The following is an 11,832-nucleotide window of genomic DNA, read 5'->3' as shown; positions in this document are numbered from 1 at the left end:
AATACTCCAGTCGTCAACAGAGTCAAAGCAAAACTCACACGACGGAAGGGAGACACATCCACAGCTTGACGACGAACTACTCCAGAAGTACCAATACGAGTTGAGTCTTCACGAGGTCCAGCATTCGAAACAGCTTCCACAAGAACCTGAAGAGGATTCTTCTCAGTCATCAAGTTGATGATATCGAAAGCCTGTTCAACAATCTTCATAGCATTCATCTTCTTTCCAGTATTACGACCATGGAACATCAGACAATTAGCAAGACGCTCAACCAAAGGACACTACAAACTCAACAAACACTTCATATTCATACCTGACCCTTACGGAAACGCTTCAATTGATATCTTCCAGCAGTGTGAGGAAGATAAGTAGCATTCTTTGGAGCAACAGCCAAATGATCCTACAAAACTCACTTTACTATATTCACAATTATACCTTCAGAGCAACTTCACTAATCTCAACATCATCGAAAGTCCTACACTCTCTTACAAAGGCTCTTATCACAAAACAAATCAATTCATCAAAACAAATACCTACCACTTTCCGAAAAGCTTGATTTCACCAGCAGCAGCCATGATTTGGAATACGGATGGATATTTATGGAATACTCAACAACAACAAACCAGATTTACCCTTGATTTCATTATTCTATTTCAATCCTATTTATTCAATTCTACCCCATATATCTTATTCATTTCCTTCCATTATCTTCATTTCATTTCAATTTCTCTTCTATATTCAATTCAAATCATATATGATCTAATAATTCTATCAAAGTAGATTATGAGTTGATTATATCAATACAATTCTATTCACAATGATTATGAGTTGATTATATCAATACAATCCTATTCACAATCATTATGAGTTGATTATATCAATACAATCTATTCACAATCATTTTGAGTTGATTCATTTTGATATGACAAATCGAATTGTTGTTCAAATTCATTTCATTCATCATTTAGAATGAAGAAACTCGTTTCTGTGAATCAATTGATCATATTTGTGAATCCATTAGTAAGATGGAATGAAATTGAATGATTTGATAGGTATGAATGAGAATATTGTAATATCAAAAGATGTGAGATTAAGAATGAGTATTGAGTGTTTTAGGCAATAACGATTCTTGAAGATAGTTTATTATCCTATATGAGTAGATTCATATGAATTGAATTGATTATGAATAGAACGATTCTCAGATGATTTAGAGAGTTTTGCTTTTCATGCACAGAGAAATGAAGTGAATGTAATTGATGTTATATATTGTTCTACAAAGAATGTACAATTAGTTGATAAACATTGGATTGAATGATGAGTAGAATCAGTCTTTGTTACACTTTGTGAATCAAATGAAACAATCATATGATTATTTGTTTGACAACAAGGAATACAAAGGATATTATTACAATGCTGAATTAGCTGCAGTTAGGAAGTCTTGATAACGATATTGAGGTTGTAAAGCCTTCCATTCTTCCATTGAAATGTCAGTACGAGTATAGATTAGACGAGAACTTGGATTTGATTGACTTCCCACACTTGGAACTCCTCCAACAGATACACTACTTCCATAACTACCATAAACAGGATAAGTTGAACTAAATATCACTCTTAACCACAATTATCACGTTGGTAGAAATGGAGTAGTTACACTTGGAACAGACTACACTCAAACACTCTTAAAACTCTTACCATAGAAGCAATACTATCTGCCATTTGACTTTGAATTCGCTTCTCTGCTAACTTTGCAGCAAACTCTTGTTGAGGATTTCGAACTACAGAAGCCTCACGAGTCGGAATTGGCAAACCCAATTGTTTCGCCTTCTTCACTCTATATTCTACAACTCATATCAAACCATTACAAATACCAAAAAGAGCAATCTCAGGAATACCTGTCATTCCATGAATATCAGTTGCAGTATTATCACGTCCAACAAGAGCATGAGGAACTCTAATCATCAATTCCTTTCATTTCAACAAACGCTTTCAGTTCAATGTTATGAGTTGTTTTAGCATGACTCAATAATCCACGAAATGTACCCAACTTCTTTCCACATGTTTCACATTTGAAATGACGAGCAACTTGATGGGAGATAAGGGTGTTCTCATCCTCAAATTCTCGATCACAATAATAACACCAAATGTACTGTTTCTCTACTTGTTTCTTCTTTCGACCCATCACAACAAACAAATGATCACTTTATCAATATCATCATTTCTATTCTTTCAATCCATCATCATTCAATTTCAACTTCAATTTCAATTCATCTTTCACTCATACTAACAACCACAAAACTCTATCATGTTTGCTGTAACTACTTATAACTATGATGTATGCTCTCTATTCTACAATTCAATACTTTAGAGTCTTCTTTTGAAGGCTTCTCTTGCTTTCCTTAAAGAGACTGAAGGATCCTTTTCTAGTATGTGTATTAATAAGGAATGAAGTAATGAAATAGGTTTTGATGAATTGTGTAATTCAAAGAGTTGTGGTTGTTGAAAGAGAGTTGAGGTATTAGATTTGAGTGAAAAGGAGATGGATATGATTCATAAGGGAAAGGAGTATCTATTGAAGGAGAATACGACTTCGTTACTTCAACATGTAAGTGTTGTTGTTAGGAGTTGATATTGAAGAAGAGTCATATTCAAATGCTTCTGACAATGGGAGTTCGTGATTGTCCTGAACAAGTAGAAGTGTATGGTGAAGTGTTGAGTGCTGTGAAAGATAAGGTTGATGATGAGTAATGATATGTAGAGTATTTGGATGAGTGGGAGTGTGTTCTGAATGAAAGGGAGTATTTAACAGGTGTGTTTGGTTTGAGTGATATTGCTGTGTATTGTTCTACTTACAATCTCTTCCGCTATGTCATGGTTTCGACCTGGCGTAATCAGTATCCAAATATATCCTGTCTCTCTATTTGAGTGTGTTTCTCTTGACCTCACCTTACCAATTGGCGTTGCCGGTGTTCAGAAGAAGCCTGTTTGAAGATGACCTTCACAAACACGGGTCTGGCTGCAGCTGTTCGTGAAGGAGGTCAGATTGATGTTCGTGTGGATCCCACTTTTGTGACTGTATTGGTAGAATATATGAATCGATTTGAGTGTAGGCAGATCGATCTATTGCCAAGAATGTGAACTACAAGAAGGAAACGACTCAGCGTCAGAAGGAGAAGGCAGCAGCAGCAATGAAACGTGGTCCAGTAAAGGGTGAAGTAGAGAAAGCTCAGAATGAGAGTGAAGCGAAGATATTCGCAGTTCTGGATGAAATGGGAATTAGTCATGTAAGTCTATGAAGAGGAGATGAGAGACAGGAAACAGTTCAGCATGAAGCAGCGAAGACAGTGGAAGATGTGATTCGCTTTGTGGATGCATCTCGTGGATTACCTACCAAGAATCTGTTCCTGAAGGCAAAGAAGCCAAATGGAAATGAGGATTCAGGTTTGTGGATGGTGGTGGCTGCATTTGACACAACAGTGGATATGAAGAAATTGACGAGTGTAGGGGAGATAGGATGAGATTAGGAATAGGATCTGAAGTATAAGAGTGGTTCTTTGCGTTTTGCTGATAATGAGCTATTGAAGACCATGTTGGGAGTGGAACAAGGTCATCTGTCTCTGTTTGCCAAAATGAATGATCCTGAGAACAAGGTTCAAGTGATTATTGACAAACGTCTGTTGGATGCACCAACAGTGTCTCTTCATCCACTCATCAACACATCATCCACGATTATCTCACATGAGGATTTCCTACTCTTTGCTAACAAATATGCTCCTGGTTACAGAGTTATGGAATTCTCATTTGTTTCTTTCAACAATCATTCGATTCACTTTCATAGTCCATTCTTATCATACATCAACACACAGAAACAAGGAAAGCATTTGGAAGTATCAAAGACTGTTTCGTATGTTCAGAATGAATAGAAATTGATTATTATTTGATTAGAACTCAATGATTCTCTTTCATATTCATTCAATACAGGTTAGTCAAAAACTGAAATGAGAATGATTGATTACAACTGAATGATTGGATTGGATTATTCTCTCTTTCTATCATTAGTATTATAGCCTTAATTGATTGTTTAGTTCAAATGGCGAATTATTCTGAATTATTTGGATCTACTTTGTTGAGTAATGAAGGTGAAGTGACTGTGAGTAGTTTGTCTGGAAAGGTTGTTGGACTCTATTTCTCGTAGAATTGAATGAATTTTGATAAGATGTAGTGCTCATTGGTGTGGTCCTTGTCGTGCTTTCACTCCAAAACTTCGTAAAGTGTATTTGGATACAGTTGCAAGTGGAAAGGATTTTGAAATCGTGTTTTGCAGTGCTGACAGTGGAAATCGAGAGTTTAATGAGTATTTCGCTACAATGCCTTGGAAGGCAATTCCTTTTGATCGAAGTGATATTCGGTCCAAATTGAGTGAACGGTTTGGTATTCAAGGTATCCCGACTTTACTACTACTGGATGAAGAACACGGACTATACAACTCTGAAGGACGTGCTTCTGTTATTATGAACCCTAATGGATTCCCTTGGAAGAAGTAGATATTTCGGTAGTTACTTCTTGTTTGTTATCAACCAAACAGGCAATAATACAGTTCTACGCTGCATATATACAGTTTCTGTCCCCCTTTCCTTCTTAAGATAGTTGCGTATGTCGTCCACGGTGATTTCAGTTCGATCCTTCATCATTCGATGTTGAATCTCTATTCTATGACAATCATAATACACGAAAACCTAGTGATGATAGATTCCGTCTCTCTGTTATTGAAGTTGTCGATTCCGCCTTTTCCCGAACATACGCTGTTACGGCATTCTTTTCCACAAATGTGAGTCCAGCAGTTGGATACTGTCCTCTCCGCTTCCGTGAATTTTCTGCTACAGCCGTCATCACGCGACGTAACCAACACTACAATTTCACAGCCCTAACTACAACTTACGTTCAATGCACTCTCAATTCGACTATCCAGCCCCTAGAGATCACTCCACTCTCTCACACTTACTGGATCGAGTACGACCTTCTGTTTCTGCCGCTCATCCTTCAGTTTTTTTATGGAAGTTACAGACTGGTCTTTGAGAGGAATTGGTGATCGTGATTCAGAAGGTTGTGGCTATGTGACAAAGAGAATTCAAACGTACAGCTAAAGATTTGGGTTGCTGCATGGGATCACGAGACATCATGGTTGCAGAGATCTGAGATGGTGTTGGTGGAAGTGAATTAGAAGAAAGAGCTGGTCGCTTTGTATCCATTGTAGGAAGTGTGTGAGGGGCTGTCTGACGTGATGAAAGAGGAGAATACGGCTTTCCAACAGAATGAGGAGACTGATTGGAGAGCGTAGCTGATCGTGGAGAAGGAGCAGATGATGAAGGGAGGCTATAAGGCGATTGAAGGACTTGCTGCCTCTGCATGTACATTGGATTCTGCTGAGAATAGTTCATATTCTGTTGCATCACAGATTGATTGACTGGTCGTGTCATTCCTTGTGAAGGGATTGTTTGTTGACTTCTCATCATATCATTCGAAGCTACTCCTGACGGTTGAGACGGTATTGGATAGGACTGGCGAGGAAGGGATTGGGCTACAGACCGAGGTCGTTTCTGAACTTCCATAGACTGAGCAAGTCGTTTCTGATCATATTGTGGTGTTGAATACGGTGATGATTTCATCATTCCTTGATTATATCGCTGAGACATCATATAATCATTAGATTGTTGACTCCCATAAAGTAACTGCGAATTCTGGACTCCCTGATTCATTACAGGACGCTGACTACTGGGCATCATGTGATTCTGGTATTGCGACATTACGGACATTTGGTGAGGATTTGTGATTGTTTTACGAGGAAGGGCAATATTTGTGGGAGGTATAGAACGGTGACGGTCCTCATCACTCTTATGAAGACTCAAATACACACCATTGATTTTGTTTTCATCATAGCAAACCCAGCAACCCTAAAAATGACACAATATGATAATTCCAACAGGACAGTTTTGAAGGTGATGAATGAAAAGTTTCCACTTTGTACATGATCTGCTGCAGCCATTACCACTTTCACAGACACTTGCATGGAGATACTTGTTCCTATAGTCCATTGTCGTTCTACGAGTCATAATAAATTCAAATGCCTTACGCAGACCGATTGCAGACCATACAATCCGTTCCATCATGGTTTCCTCGAAGGATCATGTGACGACAAATGCTAATGTGTTCTTGCAGTTCATGAAAGTAACAACGATCTCCAGAACGGATGATTGCACAGGGTTTAGAAAGATGGTCCACTAGTATTTCAAAAAGTGTGAACTACCTTACAGATGACCTTTTGAATTAACTGGCAATCCTTACAAATTGCTATATTGTTCTTATGAAAGGAATGCTACGAGAATAAACAACGCAAACAGAAGATCGACTTTCATGAAGTGGTTGAACTTGTTTCTCAGCATTTCGACTATATATTCAGATGAACCTGAAGATGAATTAAGGAGAGCATCAGAAAAAGCTTTGAATTGCGCCGGGGTCACCTACAAGAATAAATCCTATCAGTTCATCAATATCTTACAGACATTTTAAATCAGAAGAAGTTTTCTTTTGCAATCCAATTCTATGATTAACAATGTCTGAATTGTTAGCAAGTTCTTTTTTGAATCAACATTTTTCAACTATGTGCTGTGTTGTATTGGATTATTATCCTTTTTTGAATTCATTGACTCTTATGACTATGGTATTATTAGTTATATATGATTTTTTGTTTTGCTTACTTTGTGATTTAGGTAAACATTCTTTGTGGTTTATATAATGGGATGTATTCATAATCACGGTTCTTAGGTGGTAATACGTAGTTCCTCTCTTTAATTCATTATTAAACACTATCCAATATGGCTGATTATGCTCCTTTATTTGGTGAAACCCTCCTTTCTAAGGAAGGTCCTGTTGATGTAGCATCCTTAAATGGAAAGTACGTGGGTGTTTACTTCTCGTAAGATTTGTTCTTATCTCTCACTATAAGTGCTCACTGGTGCGCTCCCTGCCGTCAGTTTACCCCTATTCTTCGTAAGGTGTACTTGAATCTCAAGAAGCAGCAGATTCCGTTTGAAGTTGTTTTCTGCAGCAAGGATACCGATCAGAAGGGATTCGATGAGTATTATGGATCAATGCCATGGCTTGCTGTTGATTTCAAGAACTCCGAAATGAGAGATAATCTTGTGGCTAACTTTGGTGTCGACGGTATTCCTAGATTTGTTATGCTGTCTCCGGAGGGTGTTCTCAATCCTAATGCTAAGGAGGATGTTATGGCTAATGAAAACGGTTTCCCTTGGAAGCAGCCTACTGTTAAGGAGTTGATTGGACCTCATATTCGTAAGGGTAATGACATTGTTGGTTTGTCTGCTGTTGAAGGAAAGTATGTGGGTCTTTACTTCTCAGCTCATTGGTGTGGTCCTTGCAAGCTGTTCACTCCTAAGCTGATTGAGACATACAATGCTCTGAAGGCTGCTAATCAGAACTTTGAGGTTATCTTCTGTTCTCTGGATAATGATGCCGACCAGTACAAGGAGTATTATGGTTCGATGCCATGGCTCTCACTGGGTTATGAGAACCCTGCTGTTTCCAAACTGAAGAATATTCTTCAGATTGGTGGTATTCCATGTTTGGTGATGTGTGATATGAACTTGGAGCCTGTGTCTGCTGATGGTGTTGAGGCTGTAAAGGCAACAGGTGTTGAGGGATTCCCCTGGCTTCCTTCTACTGTGAAGGATCTGAATCAGGAGCCTGATGACATTAATGCTAAACCTTGCTTAGTTGTATTTATGGAGAAGTGTGAGGAAGCTGAGAAGGATGCAAAGATTGAGATCCTGAATGAGGTTGCTGATCAGATTAAGGATGTTGTCTCTATTTTCTATGTTCGTGAAAGCGGTGACGTTTCGAACCAGATTCGTGGTCTTATCCAGAACGAAACGAGTCCTCTTCTCTCCATTATTGATATTCCTGATAATGGTGGTTATTATCTCTCTGACTCTGCAGATGCTACTAGTGAAAACATCATAGCTTTGGTACAAGGATTTGTAAATAAGACTGTGGAAAGAAAGCAAATGACGGCATGATTTTGTGGGGGTTTTATTTAATGATCCAGCATTTTTTGTTTGCATATACTCATTAATGGTTAATTCGATTTCTTCTATGTATACTTCACCTGGTACCTACTGATATATAGAAGAGAGACACTTTCAGAGAAGGATGCTTCATTTGTCGATTATCTTGTATCCTGTGGCCAAGGGAAGGTTCTTGAATCTCTAAATTCTATTAAGAGTATATCTGCGAATAATAGAAGTGATTTAAAGGTATCCAAGAATTCATTAATGAAATACGTTCGTTTGATGAATTATATCCAGGTGGACTGCAAAAGTATGTTGATAAATGTCGCGACCTCCTTAGCAAATCATCTAAGGGTGTGAATCCATTTGATGGTTGGACTCCTTCGGTAGATTCTTTTATATATTACTGAATTAGGTTCCTCCTGTAATCGATATTACCTTCAATTCGTTGGAATATCATGAGATGGAACGCAAAGGGTTAGAAGAGCTAACGTACTGCGGCTTTGTTCTGATAGCAGGAGGTCTAGGGGAACGTCTGGGTTACAATAGCATCAAGGTTGGTTTACCGATTGAGACTTTTACAAACCTCACATATCTGGATTGGTATATCAAGAAGATTCTTGCAATCCAACACCGTTCTTCGAATCCGAATTGCCGTTTACCTTTTGCTATTATGACATCAGAGAACAATCACGATATGTAGGAATGGAACGAAGTTATGATACTCAGAACGGTGAAATACTTGAAGGAGCACAATTACTTTGGTATGCCTGAAGATCAAGTGTATGTGATGATGCAAGACTGCATTCCTGCCGTGCGCAACATTCAAGGAGAAATTGCTTGTGATAGTGAAGGACATATTATAAGGAAACCTCATGGACATGGTGATGTTCATTTCTGTTTATATCGTGTATGATGAATTGATTTGATTGATCGTAGGATAAGATCATTGAACAATGGGTTAAGAAATATGATTTGCATCGTGTGTTCTTCTTCCAGGATACCAATACGGTGAATTTCCATACGATGCCCTGTGTGGCTCAAATTTCAGTGATGAATGATGCTCATATGGTAAGTACCTGTGTAAAACGTCGTCCTCATGAACAAGTAATTGTGTTATGGAGTTATTTATGATAGACGGGAGGTTTATGTAAGCTTCATCATGTGAATGGAGATGAGATGGTTTGTAATGTGGAATATAACCAACTGGAAGATGTGATTCGGAATACAATCGATCCTCGAGGTGACTTTGCTGATGAGTCTGGATACTCTCCGTATGCTTTGGGTTGAAGTGTGACTGTAGATTCCCTGGGAATTGTAACAATCTCTGTATGAATATCCACGAGTATCTTCGTGTCATCACCAAGAGCCATGGAATCGTGCCGGAATTTGTCAATCCAAAATACAAGGTTTGTTAGATTGTTTCTGTGAGACGTAGCCGGGATCGAAGATCGAATATGTACAACCTACACGTCTGGAATCTCTGATGCAAGATTATCCGAAGCTCCTGTTAGAAACGAAGAAGGAAGAATCAGTGAACTCAACTTGTCTTGTTGTGACGTTCCCTCGCTTCATGGCATGGTCACCTGTCAAGAATGATTATACTCGTGCTGCAATGTTGAAGGAGAAGACCGGATTTGAAGAGAGTCCTCGTAGTGGAGAAGCGGATATAATGGAACTCTTCCGAAAACAGATTCTGAGTGTGAATGATTGTCCTTGTTGTAGTCAATCGGGACCAAGAAATGTGGTGATTGAAGAGGGAGCTCACATCTGTTTATGGCCTGAGTCCGGAACAACGACCGAAGAGATTCATTCACATATCGGTTCAAATGTAGTGATCAAGAAGGGAAGTGTTGTGGTGATTCGATGTCAAAACTGGTATTTGGACAATGTAGAGATTGATGGTTGTCTTGTTTTGGGTGATCCTGACATCTCAACTCAGGATGCTATTAATAGTACACTAACCATCAGAAATGTGAAGATCCATAATAAGGGATGGCACTACGTGACTATTAACCCAAAGGACATGTCCTTTGATATTGTGTATCGTATGAGAGGTTACGTTGTAAATCGTGAAGAGCAATGCGTTGTTTCAATCCAGGCTCCCAATGCCTATTCGATTGAGAATCTAAACTTGACAGGTTCTCAAAGAATCGTTTTGAAGGAATAATGAAATTACTCCATCCATCTGCTGTTGAATAGAAAGGATTGTAAAGTCTATCGACATGATTGTTTGTTTGACACTAATAAGTGGAGGATCTTTTACTTTGGTATCCGGGGCACCCAAATCTGAATAGAAGAGACAAAGCAGCTTTTAGGAATTGTCCACAGTTATGGGAAAAATGAGAAAACAGAAGTCGTTTCGATCATGAATAAGGAGCCTTTTATTATTTGAATCCCAATTACGATATGGTCCTATATAGAATTTAGGCATTATTGACAAATTAATGGCTCTATTCAATTGCTTGTACCTAATAAATGTGCTCCTGTTATCAATTTGTCCCCGTCACTTCTCAAGTCCTAAAGCGGCGAACGTTGCAAGACATATCCATTCTTTGCTTTCTTGTGGGCACTTGAACTCTTTCTTTTTCACTTTACATTATTGTGAAGAGTGTCTGTGGGATGAGCGCCTCGCTACACTGCTCAGAAAAGCTCTTGGATGCGAGAGAAGAAACGTGCCCAGACTGCATTCTTTTGTTTCACCAACCGTTATCAAAGACTTCTTTTCAGGGTCTAGGGGATCCCTATAACCTCGGATCGTCCTATTTGCCAATCCCGACATATGCACTTAGTGTGCAGAATTGTGAGACTTTTTGTCGGTACCGAGAACACACGTATATGTGGATGCTAGGAGTAGTGTTTGCGTCTTGGTTGTGAAGCATAGATCTGTCGTGACAAGGGAAGCCATCCAAGCGTTGCATATACTGGAATGAATTATTTTGACCGGTACCTATCTAGGAAGGTGATTCCAAGGGACCAGTTGGAATTGCTCTCCTGGCTTTGTATTCATCTGGCTTCCTCTCTCTATGATAACCGCTATAGACACTTATCATTCGTCATTCTTTTGATTCCATATTATTTCTAGAGAGAGATCTGTAGTGTTATCAGTGATACTTATTCGCAAGAAGCTGTGAAATCGTTTCTTTATGATCTGCTAATACAGCTAGACTTCAAGTTGAATCCCTATTCTCCTTATCTTGCTGGTGGTGCTCTTTTAGAGAGAACACATAACACATCCTTATATCCTAACCTTCAGTCACTGTTAAATGGGATTTGTATGAGTAGTATTTCACTGGAGGGAATGAGAGATAGAGTATGATTCCTTATCGATTCCACCCCAGAGTATTACTCATGTGTGTATTGCACTGGCCTGGACGTTTTCCTATCCAAAGAGAATGCTTCCAGAGTCATTGAATGCAAGCACTAAGGTTACTGTAGTTGATGTGGAGAAGATCGTAGGCTTGGTTCAAGAACTGTTCCCTATGATGCGCGAAGCTTGTCTGGATGTAATCAAACTGTATGGGTCCAAAGCACAAAAAGCTACCGTTAGTCCCACTTCCATTATTGCAAGTAGCCATTAAGTTTTCTTTTTTTAATTGGATTGTTACAAACACACTCAGTATCCCACACTCTTGATGTTCAACCTTACTTCTTCTTCTGGTTGATCTTCTTGTGATAGAAGGCAAGTTCCTCATCCTCAAGAATGTAACCATCAGCACGACCACTCTGACCAGGACGAGAACTGATA

At 38.8% G+C, this 11,832-nt stretch overlaps 6 protein-coding genes across 6 annotated transcripts; 5 read left to right on the top strand and 1 right to left on the bottom strand.

Moving 5' to 3' along the window:
- Window positions 1–1,405: 1,405 nt before the first annotated feature.
- Window positions 1,406–2,179, bottom strand: JH06_4991 (zinc finger protein; the record flags this gene model as incomplete). The annotated part of the gene is made up of 5 exons (XM_014670259.1): window positions 1,406–1,598; window positions 1,629–1,663; window positions 1,693–1,838; window positions 1,869–1,951; window positions 1,983–2,179. The coding sequence occupies 5 exons, from the start codon at window positions 2,177–2,179 to the stop codon at window positions 1,406–1,408; spliced, it is 654 nt and encodes a 217-aa protein (XP_014525745.1).
- Window positions 2,180–2,465: 286 nt separating this feature from the next.
- On the top strand, window positions 2,466–3,920 carry JH06_4990 (DNA-binding protein; the record flags this gene model as incomplete). Its single annotated transcript, XM_014670258.1, has 8 exons — window positions 2,466–2,492; window positions 2,513–2,602; window positions 2,635–2,730; window positions 2,758–2,884; window positions 2,972–3,078; window positions 3,108–3,281; window positions 3,312–3,497; window positions 3,528–3,920. The coding sequence occupies 8 exons, from the start codon at window positions 2,466–2,468 to the stop codon at window positions 3,918–3,920; spliced, it is 1,200 nt and encodes a 399-aa protein (XP_014525744.1).
- A 167-nt stretch (window positions 3,921–4,087) lies between these two features.
- On the top strand, window positions 4,088–4,541 carry JH06_4989 (nucleoredoxin-like protein; the record flags this gene model as incomplete). The annotated part of the gene is made up of 2 exons (XM_014670257.1): window positions 4,088–4,188; window positions 4,220–4,541. 2 exons carry the CDS (start codon window positions 4,088–4,090, stop codon window positions 4,539–4,541), a joined length of 423 nt encoding a protein of 140 aa, XP_014525743.1.
- Window positions 4,542–6,869: 2,328 nt separating this feature from the next.
- Window positions 6,870–8,093, top strand: JH06_4624 (hypothetical protein; the record flags this gene model as incomplete). Its single annotated transcript, XM_014670256.1, has 2 exons — window positions 6,870–6,970; window positions 7,001–8,093. The coding sequence occupies 2 exons, from the start codon at window positions 6,870–6,872 to the stop codon at window positions 8,091–8,093; spliced, it is 1,194 nt and encodes a 397-aa protein (XP_014525742.1).
- A 255-nt stretch (window positions 8,094–8,348) lies between these two features.
- JH06_4623 (UDP-sugar pyrophosphorylase) lies at window positions 8,349–10,254 on the top strand (the record flags this gene model as incomplete). Its single annotated transcript, XM_014670255.1, has 8 exons — window positions 8,349–8,361; window positions 8,382–8,470; window positions 8,500–8,783; window positions 8,814–8,994; window positions 9,024–9,191; window positions 9,222–9,358; window positions 9,388–9,493; window positions 9,523–10,254. 8 exons carry the CDS (start codon window positions 8,349–8,351, stop codon window positions 10,252–10,254), a joined length of 1,710 nt encoding a protein of 569 aa, XP_014525741.1.
- A 759-nt stretch (window positions 10,255–11,013) lies between these two features.
- Window positions 11,014–11,665, top strand: JH06_4622 (cyclin-B3; the record flags this gene model as incomplete). The annotated part of the gene is made up of 3 exons (XM_014670254.1): window positions 11,014–11,139; window positions 11,170–11,365; window positions 11,397–11,665. 3 exons carry the CDS (start codon window positions 11,014–11,016, stop codon window positions 11,663–11,665), a joined length of 591 nt encoding a protein of 196 aa, XP_014525740.1.
- Window positions 11,666–11,832: the final 167 nt, after the last annotated feature.

The sequence above is a fragment of the Blastocystis sp. subtype 4 genome, assembly GCF_000743755.1.
Source record: "Blastocystis sp. subtype 4 strain WR1 chromosome Unknown seqid_0302, whole genome shotgun sequence".
Classification (NCBI taxonomy): Eukaryota; class Bigyra; order Opalinata; family Blastocystidae; genus Blastocystis; species Blastocystis sp. subtype 4.
The sequence above is the reverse complement of the archived record's forward strand: the minus strand, read 5'-3'. Positions and strand labels throughout refer to the sequence as shown.